The sequence below is a fragment of the Bos mutus genome, chromosome 5 (genome assembly GCF_027580195.1).
Source record: "Bos mutus isolate GX-2022 chromosome 5, NWIPB_WYAK_1.1, whole genome shotgun sequence".
NCBI lineage: Eukaryota > Metazoa > Chordata > Mammalia > Artiodactyla > Bovidae > Bos > Bos mutus.
The window spans coordinates 112,180,111-112,206,935 of record NC_091621.1 but is presented as its reverse complement, the minus strand read 5'-3'; the positions used below and the strand labels follow the sequence as shown (position 1 = coordinate 112,206,935).

General features: G+C 43.8%; 1 protein-coding gene across 10 annotated transcripts in view; it reads left to right on the top strand.

Moving 5' to 3' along the window:
* The window catches only part of ERC1 (ELKS/RAB6-interacting/CAST family member 1), a 270,866-nt gene that overhangs the window by 182,072 nt on the left and 61,969 nt on the right, over window positions 1–26,825 (top strand). For all 10 annotated transcript variants that reach the window (XM_070371714.1, XM_070371712.1, XM_070371717.1 and 7 more), the window contains one exon: window positions 24,041–24,185. In XM_070371714.1, coding sequence (XP_070227815.1) covers window positions 24,041–24,185 — 145 coding nt within the window. The remainder of the gene's footprint in view (window positions 1–24,040; window positions 24,186–26,825) is intronic.

The window sequence follows — 26,825 nt, the reverse complement described above, 5'->3', positions numbered from 1 at the left end:
CTCGGATCCTCTGAATTACATTTCCACATCGTTTTTTTTTCCCCGTAATCGTGTTTCTGATATTTTATCACTTTCGTATTTGCAGCAGAATCTTAATTGACCTTCTAGCTCATGTTGCTCTGTTCTAGTCCTTTTTCACTGTTACTTCTAGATGAATACTTACTAAAACACACAAGCGTCACGTTATATCTGTTGGACTTTTCCGAAGGCTTTGCTTTCGGGGTAAACTTCAGGCTCCTTAGCATGTTGTCCGAAGCTCTTGTCTGCCCGCTCCCTTTTGTCCGCGTGTCCTGGCCCTGAGCACGGCTTCAGCCTCTCCTTCTTCCTTTCCTCCCTCACGCACCTCTCTGTTTCTTTCTCTCCTCCCACCCCCTTCTCTGTCCGGTTGATGCCACAGCAGGACCTATTCACCACTTTCTCTGAGTGTGATGGGAACCTCTCGTTTCCTACTACTTTCCGCCACGGATTGAAGTGATCCTTGTGTGTGTTTTCTGTTACTAGCATCTTGAGTCAGTGTTAGGAACTGCTTTGCATCCTGGCAGTATAAATGTGAAGATCAGTCTCTGAACTTGAGGAAGAAGGGGGGGTTTCTTGTGTTTTTCATTCTTAGAACTCCTTAAGAGTTTGTTTCATAAACAAATGTCTGTTTAAAAATTAAGGTTGTTTTTTTTTAATCTTCAAAATAAGTTGTATTTTTCCCTCAATTCTTCAATATAGACTCATTTAGTATCACAAAAATAATTTTACATAAGCCTGAAACAAATCAGCCACATATCACAAATGCTTAATGACAGCTCTCTGTAGATGAAATCCATTTTGGTGTGCAGAAAGGTGTGATAAGTGCAGTAATAATAATCATCGCATTCTTTCACATTCTGCAAGTGCGTATCATGTTGAGTGAATTTCAGGAACCCTCGCAGCAGCCCCAGCGAGAGCTGCCTTCAAGCTTCTCATTTCAGGTGGAGGCCACGGAGGCCACAGGACAGGAGTAATTTTACCGTTTTTCCTGATAAGTGACAAGGAACAGATCTAACACCTTGGTTTCCTTTTGCCTAAATCCTACCTCATTGAGGAAGGGGAGAAAATGTGTGAGTGATTAAGATACTAAAAGAGGACACCTTAAAGTAATTCAGGCACGAAATCATGAACTAGCATTATTTTGTAGGCAGAGGGTTCGATCCCTGGGTTGGGAAGATCCCATGGAGAAGGGAATAGCTACCCACTCCATATTCTTGGCCTGGAGAATCCCACGGTCAGAGGAGCCTGGTGGGTTACAATCCATGGGGTCGCAAAGAGTTGGACATGACTGAGTGAGTTTCAGTAGATAGATAGGTATAGGCAGAGGATGAGGAAGATTTGAGGAAGTAGAAAGAACAGAAGATTCTATGATGAGAATACATGGCGTTTGAAGCAAAGGGATGATCGAAGGTGATGTAAGCAAAAAACTCCCAATACTTTTGACCTCAAGTTTTCTAGTATGCTTGTTGTTGTTTAGTCACTAAGTCGTGCCCCACTCTTTGTGACCTCATGGACTGTAGCCTCCCAGGCTCCTCTGTCCATGGGATTTCCCACCAAGAATACTGGAGTGTGTTGCCATTTCCTTCTCCAGAGATCTTCCCAACCCGGGGATCCAACCTGCGTCTTCTGCATTGCAGGCGGATTCTTTACCACTGAGCCACCTGGGAAGCCTTCTAATGTGTTTGGTTTCTCCTTCAAGAAATTCTAGGGACTAGCTTAACAGTTCCCAATGGAAGGAAATTATAAGAGCTGAGGCAGGGAGATGCACTCAGGGCCCAGCGGAAAATTGCTTTAGCCATGACTACAGTTAAGGGTGTGGGGCAAATATCCACCATGTGCTGCTGAGGAAAGCAGGCTGGACCTCGCCCAGGGAGCAAGACAGCTCACCTGGGACTAGTGCAGCGGGTGGTCACCATCACGCAGGATCCCCGCCAGCACAGGCCCCTAGACTGATTCTTAGACAGACAGAGGACCTGACGGGCGGAAAACACAGCCAGGTCCTGGCCGAGGGTCTGGACAAAAGCCTTGGGAAGACCCAGAGTTACGGAGAAGTCTCAGGCCCCCAGACTGAAGTCCAGGGGACTTATGTTCAAGGCCAGCACGCCAAGCTGCCGTGGCCGCACCACAGGTGTGTCCAGGAAGAAATAATTGTGTGGAGGTCGTTGGTTAATAAATAGTTTATGCAGTTAAAAACTTGCATAACGTAAAGTTTTTTGATCTGCTTTTATCACATAGCATGATAAACTCAGATGTCATTCATGTTGTAGTGTGTGTCAAGAGCAATTTGAGGCTCCAAGATCAGCCTGGCATTCTTAAGGCAATTCTGTGGATAGTTTTGTTTCTGAACCACTGAATGGATATTCAAAACGTTGAACTTTGGGAAAATATTTATAAGAGTTTCTTCTTGTATTTCACAGAATGGTAAACAGTTTGTGCCTGTTACTGGTCTGTTTTGGTAATTCACATATGAAAGGCATGAAAAGCAGGAAATCACAATATATTGTGTTAACAGATACAAATGACATAAGAGCTGGGTTCAGTGGCAGTTTTTTGTGTTTGTTTTTAACCTAGGTAGGTCCCTTAAGAATTATGGGACTTCTCTAGAAACAGGTGATAAGCTGTTTGTTTTATTTTTTTTGGCCACATCCCGGCATGTGGTATCTTAGTTCCCTGACCACAGATTGAACCTATTCCCCGTGCACTGTGAGCACACAGTCTTCACCACTGGACCACAGGGGAAGTCCCTCAGTGGGAACTTGAAGCATGGGCGGGACCCAGTCTACCTGGGATTGTTGAGGCAGGTGTCAGGGACCCATTAGCTATCTCTCAAGCAGAATAAGGGAAGAGAGCATTGAAAGCAGTCTTAATAGACAAGATAGAATATGAAAAGTCACAGGGGTGTGAATGCTAAGGTGTATTTGAGGAACTATGAAAAATTTAGTATTGCAGAAGCAGAGACTCAGTTCAGTTCAGTCCTTCAGTCGTGTCTGACTCTTTGAGACCCCATGGACTGCAGCACACCAGGCCTCCCTGTCCATCACCAACTTCCACCAACTTTCTCAAACTCATGTCCATCGAGTCAGTGATGCCATCCAACCATCTCATCCTCTGTTGTCCCCTTCTCCTCCTGCCCTCAATCTTTCCCAGCATCAGGGTCTTTTCCATCGAGTCAGTTCTTCGCATCAGGTGGCCAAAGTATTGGGGTTTCAACTTCAACATCAGGCCTTCCAATAATATTCAGGACTGATTTCCTTCAAGATGGACTGGTTTAATCTCCTTGCAGTCCAAGGGACTCTCAAGAGTCTTCTCCAACATCACAGTTCAAAAGCATCCGTTCTTCGGTGCTCAACTTTCTTTATAGTCCAAGTCTCACATCCATACATGACTACAGGAAAAACCATAGCTTTGACTAGACGGGCCTTTGTCAATAAAGTATCTCTGCTTTTTAATATACTGTCTAGGTTTGGCCTAGCTTTTCTTCCAAGGAGCAAGTGTCTTTTAATTTCATGGCTGCAGTCACCATCTGCAGTGATTTTGGAGCCCAAGAAAATGAAGTCTGTCACTCTTTCTGTTGTTTCCTCATCTGTTTGCCATAAAGTGATGGGACCAGATGCCATGATCTTAGTTTTTTTAATGTTGAGTTTTAAGCCAGCTTTTCACTCTCCTGTTTCACTGTCATCAAGAGTCTCTTCACTTCCTCGTCGCTTTCTGCCATAAGGGTGGTGTCATCTGCATATCTGAGGTTTTAGAGACAAATTCTGAAGGACAGTGCTAAAAGGGTCATGTGAGCTGTGCCACATGTTGAAAATTTGATTCTGTAGCCATAGGGAACAGGGATGTGACGTGATCGGATCCACATTTCAGGAAGGCAGTGCTGGTTCTATCTGGGATGGGTTGGAAGTGGGAGAGACCAGAGCAGAAGACCAGTAAGGAGTCCATTGGATGAATGCAGACAGGAATACTGTCTACATTTAAGAATCAAGCACACTCGAACTTTAATGAAATAAGTTTCTAGGTAATCTGTCTTTTTTACCTGTCACTCATGCTGTCCACAACTCCTGACAGCCCCTGAGCTAGCCAGTCCTGGCCCTCAGCAGCTTTGAAGTGTTTATTCAGAAACATCCCTGTTTGTACAGGCAAGCGTGGGAGCTCCTGGCTCGAGCAGATATTACCTCTGTTGCAGGTTTTCTCATGTCAGTGCCTGGAGACCCACAGGGCCCGGTGCAGACCAGCATCCAAAGCAGAGGACGGTTCTTTCCCATCACAGCCTGGTCCATCACCCCAAGGAGAGAACCATTTGTTGCACTTCATTTCTCCCCTTTAAGCTGTATCACTGATTTTAAAGTATTTCACGGCACCTTCAGATGACAGCAGTTTTGGTATGAATCTTGGTATTTTACAGTTTGGTAAATACCTGCTTCCCATTATTTTGACATGAAAATATCCCACCCAGTCGTCATACTGCTTGTGATGTAAAAGGTTTCTTCAGGAAAACTGTGTCTACCATAGAAACTACCTGTCTGCTGCTGCTGCTGCTAAGTCGCTTCAGTCGTGTCTGACTCTTTGCGACCCCATAGACGGCAACCCACCATGCTCCGCTGTCCCTGGGATTCTCCAGGCAAGAACACTGGTGGGTTGCCATTTCCTTCTCCAGTGCAGGAAAGTGAAAAGTGAAAGTGAAGTTGCTCAGTTGTGTCTGACTCCTAGCGACCCCATTGACTGCAGCCTACCAGGCTCCTCTGTCCATGGGATTTTCCAGGCAAGAGTACTGGAGTGGGGTGCCATTGCCTTCTCTGAAACTACCTGTCTAGTCTTCCTTAAAGCAGGTTGTGTTGTAACTTTGGAGTTCAACTATGTTGGTATTGATACTGAGTAATTTTTTTGAATTGGAGAATAATTGCTTTACAGTGTTGTGTTAGTTTCTGCCGTACAGCAGTATGAATCAGCCACAGGTATACATATGTCCCCTCCCTTTTGAGCCTCCCTCCCACTCCCCATCCCTTCCCACCCCTCTAGGTCATCACAGAACATGGAGCTGAGCTCCCTGTGGGAGCAGCAGCTTCCCACTAGCTATCTATTCCACACGTGGTAGTATATATATGGGAAGATCCCCTGGAGAAAGGAACAGCCACCTACTCCAGTATTCTTGCCTGAAGAATTCCATTGAACAGAGGAGCCTGGCAGGCTGCAGTCCATGGGGTCACAGAGTCGGACTTTCACTTAATGTATGTGTCAGCGCTACTCTCTCAATGCATCCCAGCCTTCCCCCACTGGGTGCACAAGTCCATTCTCTACATCTGCATCTCTATTCCTGCCCTCCAAATAGGATCATCAGTACTATTTTTCTAGATTCCATATATATGCATTGTTGGTTGTTGCTCAGTCACTCAGTCGTGTCTGACTCTTTACGACCCTGTGGACTGCAGCACGCCAGGCTTTCTTGTCCTTCACCATCTCCCAGAGCTTTCTCAGACTCACGTCCATTGAGTCGATGATGCCATCCAACCATCTCTTCCTCTTTGTTTTTCTTTGTGAGTTACTTCACTCTGTATGGCAGATTCTAGGTTCATCCATCTCAGTACAACTGACTTGGTATTGAGTCATTTTTTAAAGGAAGTTATATTTCTGATACTGACTCATCTCTCAGTCACTTAACTACCCTTTCTCCCCTCTGCAGATGGGTGTCAGGAATCTTGTCCGTGCCCACCCACCCGACTCGGGTCTCAGCCTCTCTCCTTTCCTTCTGCACAGCTCTGGTTTTGTCTGTGCACCTCGTCTCCTAGCGCTTCCAGGCTACGTGCTGAAATGAGCTGTTGTCTGAGACTTCTCTTCTAAATTACAGATTTCATAGGTTCAAATATTTCATCTTTGCTTATAAATAAAACCTCTGACATGTTACAGTTGTCTTATGGACCTCAAGGTGGGGAGATTGTCCATTTTGGAGACGGACTTTTTTTTTAGATAACGTGATCAGTTTTGTGGTGGTTGTTTCTCTTTGCTAACCATGACCTTTACTCTCAGAACTCAGTAGATCCTGTCAAACTCTCTGTGGAGGAAAAGATATTTTTAGTGCACTTTAAATGTGATATTCTCTTTGCATTGAGTTAAGAAGATACAGATTTCTCAAGAGGGAGTGAAGACTGGAACCGCACAGAGGTTTATGTTGTTTACATTGAAAACTCGTTCTAGTACATTTTCATCGTCATGTTGTAATAAAACTAACAGCCCTCAGCCACGCTAATCCTCGGAGATAAAACTCATATCCATTTGGCTCTTGACTAAAGGTTAAAAAGTATAATTGGAGAGAAATATAAGACCAAGAGTATAAGTGGGTTTCTTCTTTCTACTTCTGTTATCACAGCCTGAGCTTTCTAGGAAAACTAACACTTGTTAAGTGCCTTCCACGTGCCAGATTCACAGCTGTAATAGAGGTGCTGTATTTTAAACTGTCAGAATGTTAACCACTCTGGGAAGTTTAGACATTTGTGTTACCATTTCATAGATAAGAAAAATGAGGTTCAAGAAGTTATTGTCTCAGACCACAGAGCAAGTATATGGCAGAGTTGGAGTCCAAACACTTGCTTTCTCTTGTCATACTGTGTCTTAAGTCAGGTTTTTAATTATGTATTTATTATTATCCTTTTATTTTAAAACATTTTTTGCAATAGCAAAAGTAGAAGTAAGAAAGTAAAAAATAGCCCGAAACTCAGCTGTTTGGGAAGTAATCATTTGTAGTAGATATTGATTATCATCATATTTCTAAAGATATATTATTGTCAGTCACTAAGTCATGTCTGACTCTTTGTAGCCCCATGGACTGCAGCACACCAGACTTTCCTGTCCTTCACTATCTCCTGGAGTTTGCCCAGACTTATGTCCTTTGAGTCGGTCATGCCATCCAACCATCTCATCCTCTGCTGCTCTCTCCTCCTTCTGCCCTCAATCTTTCCCAGCATCAGGGTCTTTTCCAGTGAGTCAGCTCTTCACATCAGGTGACCAACATATTGGAGCTTCAGCATCAGTCTTTCCAGTGAATATTCAGGGTTAATTTCAGGAAAGCTGTGACAAACCTAGACAACATATTAAAAAGCAGAGACATCACTTTGTCGACAAAGGTCCATCTGCTGCTGCTGCTGCTAAGCGCTAGTCCAAGCTAAAATGGTTTTCCAGTAGTCATGTATGGATGTGAGACTTGGACCATAAAGAAGGCTGAGCCCCGAAGAATTGATGCTTCGAATTGGGGTGCTGGATTGGAGAAGACTCTTGAGAGTGCCTTGACAGCAGGGAGATTTCAAACCAGTCCATCCTAATCATATATACAGACAGAAAAAGAGGGGAGAAATTAATGGGTTCATAGGAACATGCTGTTTTGGATAAAAATTGAGTTTAATTTTACTTGATTGTAATAGAATGAACAAATGGAGTTTCAGCGGTTTCTTTCCAGGAGAAGAATTCCTGAGACATCTTCCCAAGGATAAAAAAAAAACTAAGAGATTAAGTCATGTTTTTCAGCAGCATGCAGTCATGCTGTCAAAAATGAGGAAGTTACCATTTCTCACCAGTTTTTAAAGTTACATTTTAATTTCAGCTTCACGAAGGTTTGCAATATTTATATTTCATCTATGGCTATAATTTCCAACTTTACTCAGTGTCAGTTTTGCATCTAAATTCTGTGCTTTAACACCTGCCCTTTCCTGAATTTTCTCTTTACATTCCTGAATTCTTTGATTTTTTTCATCTTGTTTTGTTTATTAAATGTTTATCTTTAATTGGCTTTTTCAGCTAAGACTTACAGATGTTGAATTTTTCTTTTTCATTTTTTTTGTTTTTGCACACTCGATAATATTTATCCTGCCATTGTACTTGAAGATCTAGATGACTGTGAAATTCCCGGGTCTGACGCTCCTGATATGGAGTGAATGACTGCCGCCTGATCCCTTTCCTACCTGCCTCGTCTGAAACCTCATTGCTTCCTCCTCTGAGATGTGTGAGGGCTGGGAGCTGCCTTCAGTCTCCTCTTCTGGGTCTTAGGGTGTGTGGAGAGCAGACGGTGCCTCGACTGGGGCAGTGCAGAGTCTGTCAGGAGACCTGGGCTTGTTTTTTTTCTTCTGGAATTTTGATAAATGGCGTACTGTTCATCCTGATAAAAGCAAGTAGGGTTCAGATCATTTGCTACATACTTTAAATACTTTAGTGTTCCCTGTGTGTCCCAGGCCGCTCATTGGTAAAGAATCCTCCTGCTAAGACTCAGAAAAGATGGGTTTGATCCCTGGGTCAAAAAGATGCCCTGGAGGATGGCATGGCAACCCTCCCCGGTATTCTTGTCTGGGAAATCCCATGGACAGAGGTGCCCAGTGGTTTGCAGTCCATGCGGTCATTAAGAGTCAAACACAGCTGAGCACACACTCACGTTAGTGTTCCCTAGAAAATAGCTTATCTTGGTAGTTTCTCTCGCCTCTACCGAGGTTTCTAGAGATGTGTTCCTCCTGACTTGCTTCTCTTGAACTGTTAATGTACCCTTTCAATCTTTTTTCCTCCAAGGTTCTGACCTTTGTGTTGTTTGGTTCCCACAGGTGAATGTTCTGCAGGCTTTTGCAGTGTTTTGCTTATTTCTTCCAGGTATTGGCAGGGGTTGGGGGGAGATTCTGAAATCTGCCACTTTTAGGCAGATTTGCCATGTTTAATTACAAAGGCGATCTGAGAGAAGACCGAGTATGTGCACCATGTTGCCCCAGCTCGCTGCCACGTCCCAGACAGGCTTCGGTGCTGGGCCACAAGCAGCCTCAGCCTTTCAGCACAGTTTTCTCTGCAAATATTATCACTTTCCATGTGCTTCACGTGGCTTCCCTGGTGCCTCAGATGGTAAAGAATCCGCCTGCAATGCGGGAGATCTGGGTATAATCCCTGGGTTGGGAAGATCCCCTGGACGAGAGCGTGGCAGCCCACTCCAGTATTCTTGCCTGGAGAATCCCATAGATAGAGGAGCCTGGCAGGCTACAGTCCATGGGGTCACACAGAGTCGGACACGACTGAGTGACTAAGCACACACAGCAAAACACGCTTCACGGCGTGAAAAGGGACCCGAAGTTTACATGTTGTTTTCCATTGACCACAAAATCCTTTTCTGTTTGGGGCGTGAATTGCCTAGAATACACTGACTGCATCTCTACAATCTGTTCTTTTTTCTGTGGATGAAAAGTTTGTGTCTGGAGTTAGAATTTAAAATAGGAGGTGAAAGTTTTTAATTGCTAATATTGCTAGTTCTACACAGTTCTTGTTCTTTACAGTTGTATGTTTTAAGTGTTTGTGTACTATGGTTATATTGAAATTTTAACACAAGTCTGTTCATTCAAGTGTTTATTGAATACCTATTTTAGGTGCTAAGGAGAGAGATATAAACAAATACATAGAGGAATGATCAAGTTCAAAAAGTGGAGCACGTACACAAAGCCGCTGTGTGCGTGGTTCACATGCCGACTCCAGCTCCAGTTGTGCTGTGCAGCTGGCCCTGGGTGTTGCCAGGGGTGGAGGTAGCACAGAGTTGCAGCCGTGCTCAAGTTATATGAGACACAAGGGTGATGGGAGTTGATGGTCAGGGTGACTTCTTGGCAGGTACGATATCAGGAAAGGGTTGTGAAAAGCTGTTGGATCATGGGAGGAAGACAGGCAGTGTTCAGGCTCACCAAGGGCCTTCTGTACCACCCTGTGGAATTTGGCCTTTATCCTCTGTATTCATAAACAAATTATCCCAAATGTAGTGGCTTAAAATAGTTACCATCTCAGTTTCTGATGGTCAGGTGTTCGGGAACCACTTGATTGTGAGCTTCTGGCCCAGGTCCTCTCATGAAGGTGCTGCTCAAGTGCGCCCTGGGCTGCAGTCCTCTGAGGCGTGCTTGTGGCTTCAGGAGCTCTGGCCACAGTGGCTGCCCCACGTGATTGTTGAGAAGAGTTGTTTCCTTAGTGGCTTTAAGCGTTGTTTGCAAAGAGTTCAGAACAACAAAGCTAGCTTGGTGATTATACTTAGAGCTTAATGTCAAAAGCCCTTTTCCAACAACACATAACCTTTACAACTGGTTATTATCTCCTGTTTCCTAGACGAGAGGCTGGTACTGTGGCCAGTCTCGGTTTGAAGTATCTGTAGTGTCTGCACGGGTCACACTGATGGCAATGCAGGTCTCCAAGCAAGTGACACCCTGGCAGGTTCATCCCCAGCGTCACTCCAGCTCATTGCCTTACCTAGATGGAAGCCAGGCTCACAGTCCCTTGCTTTTTTTCATCTTAAGCAGCAAAAGATGGCCTTCTTGGTTTGAGTTTTAAAAGTTGGGAAAAGGATTGAGAGAGAAATTTGACTCGAAGTGCGTGTGTGCTGTTGTGTTCAACTCTTTGCAACCCCATGGAATGTATCCTACCAGGCTCCTGTGTCCGTGGAATTTTCAGGCAAGAATTCTGGAGTGAGTTGCTGAACCCTCCTCCAGAGGATCTTCCTGACCCAGGGATCAAACCCCTGTCTCTTGCATCTCCCGTATTGGCAGGTGGATTCTTTACCACTGCGCCATCTGGGAAGCCACATTTGACTTGGGGAATATGGTTTTCTTGAATGGATAATTAAGTCAGGAAAAAACAGAGGACAAAGGAGATCAGAGGTCGAGATACATTTTGGTTTATTCTGTAGTTCTCTCACCACAGTGATTCCCTCAGAAAGGGTCGATTTTGAATAGTGTTAAAGGGAGCTGGCCTGGGGCAAGTGCAGGCCAGCCCTGAGGAACCAAGATGAGTTGAGACCTGGTGCATTTTTTAAGTGATTCCAGGGCTGTCCAGGTGTCCTGATTTAAAGGCTGCTTTTTGAGTCAGGAAATTGTGTCTTGTTCCAAGGTTTACTGTGATAAAGCACACAGTCCTGGGGGGTGGTGCTTCGGCTCCATGAATCACAGGCTGGCTTCACAGACCCAGGCCCATGATTTATTCATGCCATGCCATAGTAGGAAAGACAAATACATGAGCCACACATGGTTCCTGGGATAGGTCTTTAACTGGGAAGGGGCCATAAATCCATAAAGTGAAATGAGGCAGAGCCAGCCACAGCTCATGTCATGTCCAGGAGATCTCTTCCTGTTTGATGGGGACGTTCATTCCAGACCTGGTGAAGTTCAGCATCCTTCTTGGAATGTGTCCCTGGGCTTTTCGTGTGCTGTTTCAGTCTGTCGATTAACAGTCTTTGATTCATTGCTTACAAACCTAAGAATCAGCTCTGAAATGTAGTTGTTATTAATATTTTGTCTTCTATAAAGTAGAACTGACTTGAATATTTGCTCATAGGCTTTTCAAGAAATTTTTGCTTGTAAAATTCTTCATTGGACTGCTAAGCCATGATCAGTCATCTTCCTTTGCATCTAAGTTTGTGATTGCCAGTGTTGAAGTAAGCTTAAAGTCCTACCTAGCTTTATGAGCTTCATTTAATTCCCCAACTGTGATAAAGAGGTTCTGTTAGAATTGCACTCAGGATTTGTATGGGTAATACTTAGTTGAAGAGAGAGAGATCCAGGGGCCATGTCAGAATATGAGCAGTCATTGCTACCATCTTTTATTGTTTTAGCATCTTTACTACTATAGGTACTTCCCTGGCGATCCGGTGGTTAAGACTTTGCCTTCCAAAGCAGGGGGTGTGGGTTTGATCCCATCCCACATAGTTGACTCACAGCCAAAAAAAATCAAAACATTAAAAAAAAAAAAAACACCCAGAAGCAATATTGTAACAAATTCAATAAAGACTTTAAAAATTGTCCACATCAAAAAAAAATTTTTAAGAACATAAAATCTTTACTTCTTTTGTTAAAATAAGGAAAGTTTAAAAACTTTTTTAATTTCCATGGGGGTTTCCCTGGTGGCTCAGACAGTAAAGCGTCTGACTACAATGAGAGACTTGGGTTTGATCCCTGGGTCGGGAAGATCCCCTGGAGAAGGAAATGGCACCCCACTCCAGTACTCTCACCTGGAAAATCCAGTGGACAGAGGAGCCTGGTAGGCTACAGTCCGTGGTGTCACAAAGAGTCGGACGTGACTGAGCGACTTCAGTTACACTTTACAGTAAATTCTAAAACTTCTTTTGAAAGAATATTTCCAATTGTCCTTTTCCTGTATCTTTGAGAAGTACAGTGATAGTTATTGCTTTATTAGTTTCAAATGTATTTCCAACATTAAAAACAGTACCACTGCTATTGCCGGAAAACATCAAAATTTAAAAAATTGATCAGAAGATTCTACGTCTCCCCCTCCTTCAGTGCCTTCCATCACCACATACACCTTATATATGTACAAAGCAGAAGGGTGGGTGTGGGGAGCCACTTCCTGACTTGTGTCTGGCACTTGACAAGCGGCTGGAACATGAGGGAGAATGCAGAGAAGACGGGATTCTAGCTGATGGGAGTGACGACTCATCTGCGAAATGCAAGCAACCCATTTGCCTTTTCTTCTCCCATGGAATTTCCCCACCAGATGTTTCGTTCCAAACCCATGTAGAAGAGGAGTTGGTCTTACGATCTTCACCAACCAATTGATAGCAGATGAGTGATGGAATTGTTGAATCATTAATACAGGAAGGGAACAAACTGCAGAGTTTGTCTTCATCTGTTTTGGTCAACAAATGCCTTGGTGATCTTCAGCATTTCTGAAGCCCCAGCATCTCCAGCACCACCACCCACCCCCAACCCCACACCCCAGCAGTCACGCACATGTGTCCCTAGAGCTCTCAAGGTTTCGCAGGCAGCTTGAAGAGTATCTGGGATGTTTACTCCCTGGAACTCTTCCTACTCTTCTTTTTTTTTCAGACAGTGTACCACAAATTCAGACATGAGATGTTCTGTGTAATGTCTGCTGCTTTATGAAATTGAGGCCCACTTAGCTCTCCATTGTGCCCGAGATGGAGAGTGAGTGCCACGTACACTGGCATTCTTCTAGCCAGTGTCCCAGCAGACAGATTGGAGTGCCGTGTGAGCTAGAGGCAAGGCAGGCAGCCCCACGGTAGCACCGTGTGGACAGCTGGCATGGACATGTTATCCATCTCCAACTGGAAAAGGTTAAGTAAACAGGGGGACAGTGACAAAGTGCAGGGATTAATTGCTTAAAGCATTCAGTGATTCTTAAAACAGACATCTAAATAAACGGAAGGGTTCTGGTGTTTGAGTTCTGAGGCACAGTGTAAGAAGACTTTATTTTCCTTTGGAAGCAGAAACTTCCTAAGAAAAGAAGACACAGTAAATGATCCAACCCAAAGTAAGAATGTGACGATAACCAGCAGACCGTTATTTTGAAGGGACTGGATCTTTATAAGGGAGGTTCATGTTCTGGAATGTTCTGTTCGCATTATACCATCAAACATAGGCAGGCCTAAAGGACATACTATTATGAAATAGTAAAGACAAAATGAAAGAAAAGGCCATATAAATCTTTTTGTACACATCTTCCCCAGATGTTACTGTGAGCCCACTACTTAACTTCATCTCTTGAGGCTCATGCTAAGCTGTTTTTACCCCCCAACCCCAGATTTCCAACACAAATCATTGGCTTTAAGACATAATTCACTAGGGATTTTGGTAGGATTTGAGTAAATCCCCAACAAAAAAATCCCTGGGCTTGCCAGCTATTTTTAAAGGCAGAGATTTAGAAAGCAGAAGATCCTCAAGTTCACCTGTCTTGTGATGGCCCTTGCCATCAAAATGGCAAGGAGGAAATTTGCCTGTAAATACATTATAAGATGCTTGCCTTCCAGACCATCTGTTGGCTAGAGCCACACCACAGGAGTCCACGATATTTTCAAGTGCAGTGATGGTCCATTTTACGAGGATCTACAGTGTCATCAGAATTTTAGAGTTTAAAATAGCTGATTGGTTTTACAATGGAATTGAAAGGTTTTGATGTACTTAGTGAATTTGGAAAAGCAAATACACATATTAAAAACGCAGTCTTGGCAAGAGTGTGGATCTACTGTTGGTCTTTTAAGTCAGTTCTTTGTATAAATAGTGTGTCTCAAGTACTTTCTTGAAAGAGTCTCGAAAGTCTAGAAAGCCATCCCCTGAGATTCAGATCCCGCAGGTCAGGAGCATGGAACAGCCTTCCGTCGGTAGTCATTTCTGTTATGTTTGAGAACCACTGTTTGTAAAGCAAGCCCAGTATACTTCTTTGGCTCATACACCTTTCCACAGCTGTGGACTTGAGCATCTTTGAGGTCTTTTTGGGTTCTACAGGTAAATCTGCTTCCTTCTCAGCCGGCACTTTGGGTCGACTTTCAGGTGCTGAGAATTTGCATGTCTGTTTTCTCTGTATGTGCTGTACTTGTGTGTGTCATAAGCCTTGTATCATCAAAGGTAGGGTTTGTCTCTGCATTTTGTTGTCCTGGTGTTCTGGGACGGTTTTCCAGAGGAGGAGTGGGAGCTGACAGATCTTAGTTCTGCCCGCTTGAAATCAGGACTGCAGTACTGTACTGAAGTCTGAAAAAGTGTGACCAGGATGGGGAGAAGGAAGGCACAGCAGCTTTAGAGGAAAGTCAGTCAGTGGAGGCTTGTTTTTCTTTTCAGACGAGCATCCGTAGTTGTGGTGTGAACAGCAATTCATTTTAGATCAGGTGAAACACATTCTTCATTTGTATGCATTCTCTCTGGAAACAGGTGAACATCAGGTAGAGTTCAGGAATCATGTCTACACTGGACCGGAGAGAAAGCTCACTAACAAGCAAAATCTGTGTAGAAAACCAGGCCTGAGACTCTCACCTGAAGGTGCTGTCTTCCTTCATGGTGTCATGTTTCACCATAAATTCCCAGCTTAATGTATCAAAAGGGGCTACCCTGGTGGCTCAGGCAGTAAAGAATCCACCTGCAATGCCGGAGACAAGGGTTCGATCCCTGGTTTGTAAAGATCCCCTTGGAGAAGGGAATGACAACTCACTCCAGTATTCTTGCTTGGAGAATCCCATGGACAGAGAAGCCTGGTGGGCTATAGTCCATGGGGTTGCATCCTAATCAGTAAGCAAAACAACCTATTAAATGAGCAGATGTTATATCTTAACAAGATATTCCCTTCTCCTCTAGCCTTTTTATTTATTTTTTTTTTTAGGGCTGTATTCTGAGGCTAATTCTTGTCTGTTAATTTCTTTTCTAATTTTTAGATTCCAGTTATATTTTGTGTTGTACTATTTGCAAGTTTTTCATAGATTATCCCTCATGTATACAAAACGCTAAGTGGATTTGAAACACTTAATTAAAATAGTTAGGACATAACATTCATCTCCTCCAACAAAATTAACAGAGCAAACTACATACAGAATTTTGTCTCATTTCCACGTGAGAGTCCAGACTGGGACAGTAATTCTGTAAAGTCATTAGGGGTTCAGAATCATCCTCTCGTTGCCCTGCCATTCCTGCAGTTTCACCTTCATCCACATGATCCATAGTGGCTCACAGCGCCGTGGGGTGGGGTTGGGGGGGTGCGGACATGTTGAACTACACACGAGGAACAAGCTCCTTTAAGTAAAATTCAAAAGTAAGGAAACTTAGAATATCAGAAACAAGAATCTGGATGTCCTGCCCAGAGAAGGGCATCTCTACCTAGACTGTACCTACAGTATTGTTTAGAGGAGATTGATTTATCCTGATCTGTCGTGAAGAAGTAGTGAGAAATTTTTTTTTTTTTTTTTTAATAAGAATGTTAGGAGCTTTCCTGGTGGTCTGGTTAATTAAGAATCCACCTACCAATGTAAGGGACGTGAGTTTGATCCCTGGTCAGGGATCTAAGATTCCCACATGCCATGGGGCTACTAAGCCCATGCTGCACAATTACGGAGCCTGTGCTGTAGAGCCCGGGAGCCGCAGCTACTGAAGCCCATGTTCCCTAGAGCCCGTGCTCCACAGCAGGAGAAGCCGCCGCAATGAGAAGCCCGTGCGCCGAAACTAGAGGTAGTCCCCGCTGTCTGCAGCTAGAGAAAAGCCCACGTGCAGGAATGAAGACCCAGCACAGCCAAAAATAAATAAATAAGCTTTACAAAAAAGAATGTTGGAACAGAGGATCCAGCTGAGCCTCAGAACAGTCGTCTGGACAGTTTCACACTTATTCCCTTGGTGCCGTCGTTGCTAAAAATATATTTGTAATTCTTTTCTCGAGGGTTGCTTCCAGAGCCCGTTTACAAGGTGCCTCTGAAAATAAACATATTTTTAGACCTCACTGTGATCCTAAAAACATACCATCTTGATTTGTTGTCTAACTTCAGTGCCCAGATTTGATGTCAGAACTTAAACGCAGTTTAATAAAAAGAACGTTTGCCATAATTCCAAATACTTGAATAATGTAATAGATTTTGCAGCCAGTTTTAAGTAAAAATTTGGCAGCATTATTGAATAAATCTTTTTCTGTATTAATAACTTCCTAAAATGAATACTTTGAAGATCTTGTCTTTCACTTGAAGTTTAAGTACAGGTATATTTTAATGAAGGAAGCAACTGGATAATATTTGCTATATTTTAAGGAAATACAGGATTAAAAGGATCATCTTTAGATACTGGTAATACTAAACTTTCATTGGTCTCAGGAGAGCTGGAATCAAGGACATTTATTTTGGAGCAGGACGACTTAATCATGGAATGTAGTTTATGCCGTATTTATGGTGCCCGTGTGTACAGTATGGTGAGTTTTGACAAATGTGTACACTGTGCAGCTGCCACCATAGTCGAGCTGGACTCCACTTCCAAAGGTCCTCATGTCCCTTTCCAGGTATTCGGCAGCTCCAACCCTCAGTCCCAGGCACTTACTGATCTGCTTTCTACTTCTTTGTGCATTAGATTACCATTTTTATATTTAAACAAATGGTAAAGGTACAGGTTTCTGGGTTTTGTGCCCACACACACACACAAATTGGAGATACAGTCATCAAATTTTTGCCCTTTTCAGAAGCAGGCAGAAAGCTCTATAACCAAAGTATCAGTATCACAATAAAAGTCGGGTTTTCCAAAATTGTTGTAATCTGTGGTGGATTGGATATATCAAAATGTTTATTTTTCAGAAAAAAGTGAGAAGAAAAACTGAATTCAGCTTTCCTACACAGAATATTGTTCAGTCAGTCTCCTTTACTGAGTTTAGTCACTCAGTCATGTCTGACTCCTTGCTATCCCATGGACTGTAGCTCGCCAGGCTCCTCTGTCAATGGGGATTCTCCAGGCAAGAACACTGGAGTGTGTCGCCATGCCCTCCTCTAGGCGATCTTACTGAGCTCCACCTACCAGCAGTTTCTGCCTTTGTGTTAATTTTGATTCTTCTGAGAGACTTCTGAAATACTGAAGTCCGTCTATACCAGAATAACGTCTCTTCCCCTTCTCTCACCAGTGTGTCTCTCAGCAGAGATCAGTCTCTCCCCCTTGTTTCAGGAGGTGGAGACCTGGGACAGGCAGCACAGCTGTGTATGCAGAGGCCTGGCCACTAGCCAGGAGCAGGTCACGGGAGCCGGGGCCCCAGCATGTGCTGCTGGACCCAAGTGTCCTAAGAAAGTCTATGTTCAGTGATGTTTGCAAGTTTCTTTCCAGCGGCAAAGCAGAAATGCAGTACCGATTCTGTGTCCCATATTCTTTGACTAGTGTAGTGGTTTGTCCCAGTCCTCCTATTGGCTCAGGAGTCCAGAGTCAGCCAGCATTCTGTTCCTTGTCCTTTAAACCATGTTTGTAACGTGAGAGTTGGCGCATCTCTAGCAACAGCCTCCTGACCCTTCTGCTTCCAGAAGCATCTCCTCTCTCCTTGCCTCTGAGTCTGCCTCTCTAGACCTTACTCTACTTTTCTGGAACTCTTGATGCTTCTGTATTATATTCAAAATCAGATCATTTCTTCTTCAGCATTTTGAGTACCCTCTGTTTGCCGGGTTCTGGTTAGAACCCTCGAGAATTTCACAGCCTGTGTTTACTCCTTCCTGCCATCCCAGACCATCTGTGCTCCAGTTCAAAGCTACCTTTTCAGCATCCCCCTCAGTCTGTCCTTCCTTGTGGAAACCCACTCATCCAGTCATGTAGTGTGTCCTCACGTGACTACTTCTATCGATGTCACTTTCTCTGTCTTTATTATTATCTCTGCCAAAATAGGCCCACTCAATTCCCATGTCTTCAGCCCAAGGCAGTTTTCTGTCTGGGGTATTACCTACTTCAGTACTTAACAGCCCATACGATTTATTGGCACTTAGCACTTTTGTTTCATCTCATTCGTTGTACTGAAATCTCACAGTTAAAAGAAGTGAAGTTGCTCAGTCGTGTGCAGTTCTTTGTGATTCCATGGACTGTAGCCCACCAGGCTCCCCCGTCCATGGAGTTTTCCAGGTAAGAGTACTAGAGTGGGTTGCCATTCCCTTCTCCAGGGGATCTTCCCAACCCGGGGATCGAACCTGGGTCTCCCACATTGCAGGCAGATGCTTTACCCACTGAGCCACCAGGGATGCCCTAAAAGGACAGACTTAATCTTAAAAAAAGTACAAAAAATTAGCAAGCCAAATAAATGCAGAGACCAATAAACTCGTAGAAACGTTAAAAGGAAACTTTAAAGACCCTGTACATGGAGAAGGGTTGAAGGACACCCACAGTGCAGCTGCCCCTTCACCTGAACTGTGAATGCCCTGGAGGGGCGTGCAGGACAGAGAGAAATCAGCAGCCCAGGAGAGAGCCCAGGCCTGTCAGGTGGAGCATGACCCCACGTGGAAATGCATGGTCCTTGGCGGACACTCATGAAAAAGTGGGTTGAAAATCGTTGCTGGTCCGGTATTAGGCCCAGGTGTTTGATGTGAAGTAAAAAAACCTGATGAGGTGGGACAGTGAGAAGGGGGTGAAGTCAAAGCAGGCGTTTTAAGAATCTCGCAGGCCGGTGATAAAAGGCAGGTGGGACCACAGTAGTGAGCATGCCAGGTACACAGCAGTGGGCTCGTTAAAAACTATTGAAAAGGAGGATCCAGCCAAACTTGGGTATTGGTTCTGGGGAACAAAGAGGAAGTCAGATCGTTTCAGTGTTGCCAGTCTGTGGGCCTCAGAGTGTGGTGATTCAGTTAACATTGAATGAGAGATTCGTCATAATGGCTGAAAAATGTGACTCGGTGTTGACATTTACATTTCTGGTAGTTCTGGGTATCTTAGCAAAGGTGGCTGGAGAGAACAGAAGACGCTCGGGAACCAGAGTTTGGAAGATCAAAGCACTCCAGCCAGGCTCACTGAGCTGTTGCAGCTGGTGTCTCCGCCATGCTCCTCGAGACCTCCATCAAGGGAGGCTGAAGGGACCTGCTCACCAAGTGAAATGAAGAGCGAGGATTTCACTCTGGATAGTTAATTGGTTAAATTCGAGTAAAGGGGGCCTTTGTGAGAGAACCAGGACTTCAGATTTATCTTATTGGGGTAGATTCGGCTCTGCCTGCACATCCTTGTCAGTGGTCCATCCAGAGCCACCAGTCTAGTCGTTGCTTCATCCGCTTGCTCTCTGGGGGTTTTCTGGATTATGGAATTTATGAAACATGATGATGTAATCAGGCCATTTGAAATACCCAGTTGGAGGAAGAGGGAAAAATAAACCCTTCTAACATGCCTCCATTCTTACTCCGTTTCTGTCTTGTGTTTATGTTACACCCACAGGCTTATCTAGGACTCTTAAATTACTAGTCACCGTCATTCCGACAGTGCGGTTATTTCTCATTCACTAGTGAGAGAGGGCTCATGGGTCATCCTCAGAGGTGCAGGAATCGCCTGAGGATTTTGACCCTCACTTGCATGGGTTTTTGCCTTTTGCTTCTGAAATCTGCTGGAAGAGAGAGGGGACAGAGGAGGTGGTCTTACCATTTCTTGAAGCTGAGTTGCCACAGCTGAACTTGTTGAGACATCTTGATTCTGTTAGCGTTCACAGGTCAAAGGACAGGTTCAACTGTTCGGGTAGTTAAAGCCCCAGGGATGGAGTGACCAGACTAATGACTTAAAGTTGGATTTCTGTTACTGCCTCCTCATTATGCAGGTCAGGTGGCCTGTTGGTCATGCAGTGGGGGGTCACTAATCACCTTGAAGGATTTCGTGTGCACATTTTTCAGTTTTTGTTTTTTAACTGAGGAAAAGCCACTAACAGAACAAGGGGAATAATTTGGGTGGAAGAGCGTTTTGGTTCCTGTCTGCCTTCTCTGGGCTTGTGGCCTGCGTATGTTCCCTTGTCTGTTTTATGTGTTACTCCTGCGGCTTATGGGGGCTGAAGTCGGAAGGTGTCTCATTTCTGTAGCACCAGCAAGTGCTCTTTTCTGTGGAGAGCCTTCAATTAGCAAAGCTGCTGAGGTTGATTATCCGTCCCCGCCAAGGCTCATTTTCTCTGAAATAAGCCTTAGTAGTAGTTGAATAGCTGACTTTCATATCACAAGTCATTGACTCTGATTAGAAAGGAACCATTTCAGTTATTTTTTTCGTCTTCATACTTTTCTGTACCTTTCCATTTTTCTCCAGTGAATGGATGTGACTTCGTTGTCAGAAAGTAGCTTGTTTTTCAAAGCAATTATATTAAGAATAGATGGTTACTAAAATAAAATTTTTTGCTGTTTTTCTTTTTTTTTTTTTCAGTCTAAATTCCATTCCTCTGAAATGCAGGGTATTCTTAAAATTTTAATTTAGACACTTGAATGCTCCCTGTAAAGCTTAGCCATGGAAGTTTACCTACTGATATTGTCTTTACTATCACTTTTACTGAGGGAACAAGACTTTTTCTTATTCCCCAAAAATTAGATGAATTACTGTTTATCAGCTTTACTTTTTGTGCCCATCCCCCAAATTATTTTCAAGACGTTGTTCTCCCCTGTGGTGTCCATTGCAAATTTACCAAAATTTAGATAGACTGATACTATCTCTGTCCTCTTCCAAAAGCAAGAGAAAAACCCCAAAACTAATAAACCCACAAAAGATACTGACATTACAGAGTTAACATCATCATATGTACAATATGTGATCAAAACCTTTTATTCTCTTGACCATGAATTGCCCTTTTTAGGCACATACACAGGTAAGAAATCAATATCCAGAGTGTACTTTTAAAATGGAAAGGACAGTGATATATTAATCTGCTAGGGAATTTTTAGAGGGTGAGAGCCTTGGGTATTGGGAGAGAAAATTTGATTCTGTGCAGTTCATAACATATTATCAATGAGCTATATAATCAACACTCAATAAGAAGTAAATAGCATCAATGACATAAAATTTCTATAGAAATTTTATAGAAATTCGTATAGAATCGTATAGAAAAAGGAAAAAGTCTACAAAACATGTATCTTATTAAGGAGGCACCATTCCAATAGCCCAGACGCCAATGCCACATCCTTTATTTTAAAATTTAGAATCTGAGTTGTCATCTGTTATATTGCATTTGGAGAATGTGACATTTTACCCCAGAGATTAACTCTACCACATTAGCTGGCCAAGCATACCATTTATACGAGTCAAGATGCTTCAATTCAGGCAAGATGCTTCAACAACATAGCCTGCTTATTAGTATTTCATATTGTCGTGCTTATTTCCTTAAGCACAGAATGGAACTCAGATCCCGTGGCCTTTTGTCTGGCATTCAGCAAGTGTTCTCATGACTTGGTCTAACTGGACAGAATAATTTCTCTTTCACTCATCTTCTGTTACTTGCCTGTTGCTAAATGTGTGATTCTGACTTGGATGCACAGAAACGCAGCCCCCTTCTTGAAAAAGTGCATTTCTCATTCCAGCTTGTCAGTCTCCACGCTCCCCGAAAGGGAACAGATGACAGCAATCAGCAGGAAACCGCAGAGTGAGACCATCTTGAACTCCTTCACCTTTAAGCTCATTTCACCACTTAACATATTTTTTTCAAGTGGTCAGTGGATATATTTAGACTGTCGTTATCCCTTTGGTGTCGACTAGAGCTTCATGGGATAAGCCATCTGCCATTTCTTAGAGTCACAGAAAGTGGGGACAGTGGAAAGTTATCCTGGGGTCAGTGAATCTTCCCTTCCAACAGCAAGACTCATTAAACAAATCTTCATTTCCGTGATGTAAACTGACCTACATCTTCGATTTGTTAGCACCGCTTGTTCAGAGCTCCCCAGACCTCCCCATCCAAATACGGAATATCCTTGTCAGAACATTCAAAAGAGAGCCTTCCAGTTTGTGGCTGAACTAAAACTCTTCCATATGACTGCTATTGAAGCCTAATTATCTTAACAAGAGACAGAAGCAAGGTTAAACTTGGGCAGTGCCTTCTCAGATTCAGCACTTCCTCGGGTCAAAAGCTCAGGCCACTTATATAGTTCCTGTAAATCAAAGCTGTCTTCTTCCAGATGACTTGTTCCGTAAAAGATGAGCTCCAAAGGAATGCATTTGGACTATGAGACTAATTGTTCACCAGCTTCCTTCTGATTATTTTGTAAATTTCTTAGTTCAACATCCCACCCCACCCTAAAATCCCACTTTTTCCTTCTGGATATGAACCAAAAATAGTTGTTAGCTAAACCACTTGGAATCGGTAGAGTTTAAGTCGTTGTCTCAAAGTGTGCAGATCATTGCCAAATAAAGCCCAGTTGTTGTTGTTCAATCATTAAGTCATATCTGACTTTTTGTGACCCCATGGACTGCAGCATACCAGGCTTCCCTGCCCTTCGCTATCTCCCAGAGTTTGCTCAAACTCATGTCCATTGAGTCGATGATGCCATCCAACCATCTCATCCTCTGTTGTCCCTTTCTCCTCCTGCCCTCAATCTTCCCCAGCATATGGTCTTTTTCAGTGAGTTGGCTCTTTGCATCAAGTGACCAAAGTATTGGAGCTTTAGCATCAGTCCTTCCAATGAATGTTCAGGGTTGATTTCCTTTAGGATTGACTGGTTTGATCTCCTTGCTGTCCAAGGGACTCCCAAGGGTCTGCTCCAGCACCACAGCTCAAAAGCATCAATTCTTTGGCACTCAGCCTTCTTTATGGTCCACCTCTCACATCCGTACTTGACTACTGTAAAAACTATAGTTTTGACTAGACAGACTTTTGTAGGCAAAGTGATGTCTTTGCTCTTTAATATGCTGTCTAGATTTGTCATAGCTTTCCTTCCAAGGAACAAGCATCTTTTAATTTCATGGCTGCAGTCACCACCTACAGTGATTTTTGGAGCCCAAGAACATAAAATCGGTCACTGCTTCTATTGTTTCCCCATCTTTATGCCATGAAGTGATGGGACCAGATGCCATGATCTTCATTTTTTGAATATTGAGTTTTAAGCCAGCTTTTTCACTCTCCTCTTTGACCCTCATCAAGAGACTCTTCAGTTCCTCTTTGCTTTCTTTCGTAAGGGTGGTATCATCTGCATATCAAAGGTTGTTGGTATTTTTCCCAGCAGTCTTGATTCCAGCTTGTGATTCATCCAGCCCAGCATTTCACATGATGTACTCTGCACAGAAGTTCAATAAGCAGGGTAACAGTATACAGCCTTGATGTACTCTTCAGTGTTCTCGCCTTGAGAACAGGCATGAAAAATACAGCCCTGACTGGAAACGTCTTTGTATTGAGATCCATAGATGCCCCAGGAATCGCTGGCTGGTTTCCTAAATCCTGTTTACTAAGTTTGCTATTTGTTATACATTATGTACATAAAAATGTGTTCAGTTTTAGTGGTACCTGGTTTCTCTGGAAGCCACAGAGTACTTATCAAAAGGATGAGTCAAATCAGTAAAACTTGTAAATGACAGAATAGTTCTTACCTAAAAAAAAAAAAGTAATTACCTTTGTTTACTTTTCCAAGTTTAACTGTAACTGGATCTAAAGAACTCTCTATTCAGATGTCAGTGTAATGACCTGATAAAAACATTTAGAGTCGAGAGGACCTGAATGGGATTTCTGCCCAGACCCCAAGTTCAGGTGTGAACTGAACCCCAAGTTCAGCTGTGTACTCTGAGACCTAGCTTCAACCCCCATAAATGGGGTAATGGTGGTAGTAACCCGAGAGGATGGCTGTGAGGGCTGAAGTCTGGGCGTGTTCTCTCTCGCGCAGGCAGGAAGCCCTTCTGGCCGCCATCAGTGAAAAAGATGCCAACATAGCTCTCCTGGAACTGTCGTCCTCGAAGAAGAAGACGCAGGAGGAAGTGGCCGCCCTGAAGCGGGAGAAGGATCGGCTGGTACAGCAGCTGAAGCAGCAGGTATGACTGATGGGGGACGGGGGGTGGGGGCCGCCTGCATCCTTGCCAGCTGTGCACGCAGGTCAGACGTCTGACCCATGTCCAGTTCGTCTTCCCGAGCAGAGACCTCAGCCTTCAAGCCTCTGGCTCCATCCAGGAAGCACAGAGCCTTCTTGGTAAGAGGACTGGTTGAGGAGGTGTCACACATCTTTGGAGAATGTTTCTTAACTTTTACAGTGGCTGGAGGAAATTAGTGCAGTTCTGCCCACTTGAATTGAAAAAAGTGTTTTTGGTTGTTGATGGTTTTATTTATTTCTGCACATCTCTCTGGGTCAGGCCCCAGGGGTCCATAGCACTGACCGCTATGTGGCCTTGGCAAGTGCTGGGGGGTATCTTCAAGGGCTGTCAGAGTCCTGAGAGGTGCCTCCAGGTCCAGAGGCCACGTGTCAGGGCAGGCGGCAGTGGAGTGGAGCTGGTGTGCTCTTACCACCGACTGGTGAGAAGGTTGGTTTTTTACATCCCATCAGACACTCTCTGTAGAAGGCACTAAGTATATTTTCATTTAACTAATTTCCTGTTCTTCAAGGCTGGGTAAGCTCTGACAGTGAGAGAAACGTTTTGCCCTTTTTTCTTCCACCCAAAACCTTCCCCAAATTTAATGCTGAATACTTGTGTGAGCCCATTCATTTGTGAAAATAAAAGCTAGAAATCTCCTCTTTGATGATGGTTGCACAACAATATAAATACACCTAACAGACATAACTATACAGTTAAACAGGGTTAAAATGGTAAATTTTATGTATACTTTACCACAGCTTTTAAACTGGGGGAAAATGTTTTCCCCTTTGAAAGTAATGAGAAAGCTGACTGTTGAAATCCTCTTTATCTGTGCTGCGCCCACTTCAGTGGCCAGTCCTGTGCCGCTCGCAGGGTCCACTCCCACTTCCTCATGTCCTCCCCCTCTCTCACTCTTCCTGTACACTTCGGCTGCCCACGATTGCTCTTCTGCCTGAAGTGACTGGAGTAGAAAGGAGTTTTTCAAGTTAAGGAATTTCTTCTTTTCTACTTCTAGAGGATCAGTCATCAGTTGATAGCGTAATATTTAACGTTTGAATTAGCAGAAATCAGTATTTATGCAATAAGGAAATTTTCTCTGTTTGTAGACAGTAAAATTGCTTATAAATAGACTTTATTTGTGTGACTGATTTTGCTGAGAAAAACACCAGAAGATGTCCCCTTCTGCAAGATGGAAGGGTGACCAGCAAAAACAACCCAGTGCTCATGAACAAAAATATTTGCAGCTTATGTAGGTAATACCTGTGGCTCAGCTGATAAAGAATCCGCCTGCAATGCGGGAGATCTGGGTTCAATCCCTGGGTTGGAAAGATCCCCTGGAGAAGGGAAAAGCTACCCACTCCAGTATTCTAGTCTGGAGAATTCCATGGACTGTATAGTCCATGGGGTAGCAAAGAGTCGGACACGACTGAGCAACTTTCACTTTTATGTAGGTAATACCCACTAAGCACTGGGACCCCTGAACCATCATCCCCTTAAGAGACGGAGTCACTGTGAACTTCTACCCTCTTCTGGGTGCTGGTGACGCAGGGTCAGGAAAGCTTCCCCTTTGTGGAAGGTTCACCTATTTTATTCAGCATTTCTAAGAATTCTGCCACATAAGCATTTTCAGATCACCTAGTTTGACCAAAAAAAAAGACTTCTTTCATAGTACACGAGAAAACTGAGCAAAGAAAATATCACTTTGTCATGCAGTCCCACATTGCTCATTCTGTCTCATTTTAACAGCCATGATTAATTCTAATTGGTCCTTATGTCATATTTTCTGAACAAATGATCAGTTTCTGTTACACTCAGTAGAAGAATTTCAAATGAATGAGCCTGCTCAGCTGACTGAGGAGTCTGAGGGGTGGTAGATAACACGCCTGTACTTCTGCAAAGGCTGCAGAAAACTCAAGTGAGCTACCCTGTATCTGTATGTCTATATATTATTCACCCCTGCCGCACCACACCCCCAACCCATTTCATCAGGGGACAGCTAGTGGAGATCAGTTAGTGTCTCCAGAGAGAACCAAGATCTCCAGACGAGCAGTGAGTCCCACACAACTGCATGGTAAGCTGAGGTGTCCCGGTGCGTGTCCTGCAGAAAGGTGTCTCCCCCGGGGGAAGCGAGCTGATGCCCAAGCCTGCTCGGGTCTCTGGCTTTCTGGTCTGCTGTCCCAGGCCAGACATCACCTTCTGTCCCTGCAGTCTTTTCACCATGGTTTTCACTCTCCTTCCTTGCATCCCTCCCCTCCGGCCGCCCACAGGGCGCTTCCAGAAGTTGGAGACCGTGTCCTCTTCAGTCGGGTGTTTCCATAAGCATCCTTTCTAGTTTTCTGTTACGTTGTGTGTGTCTTATGTGTTGAGCATTACCAGGCTGCTTAATTTCCCTGATCTCTCAAGTTCTCAATGGAAAAGGGGTACTTTACTGTTGCCCCAAGTATTTTCAATAGGTCCAGCATGGAAAAGCATCTGAATTCAGTGAGTCATGCATTAAGTAACCATCCGTTACCAACTTGTGCCCACCACCTAGTTACCAGGTGACCCGTCCCAGAGAGCTGCTGTGACACATGGGCCAGCTTCACAGTGCCCCCCCAACTTGTG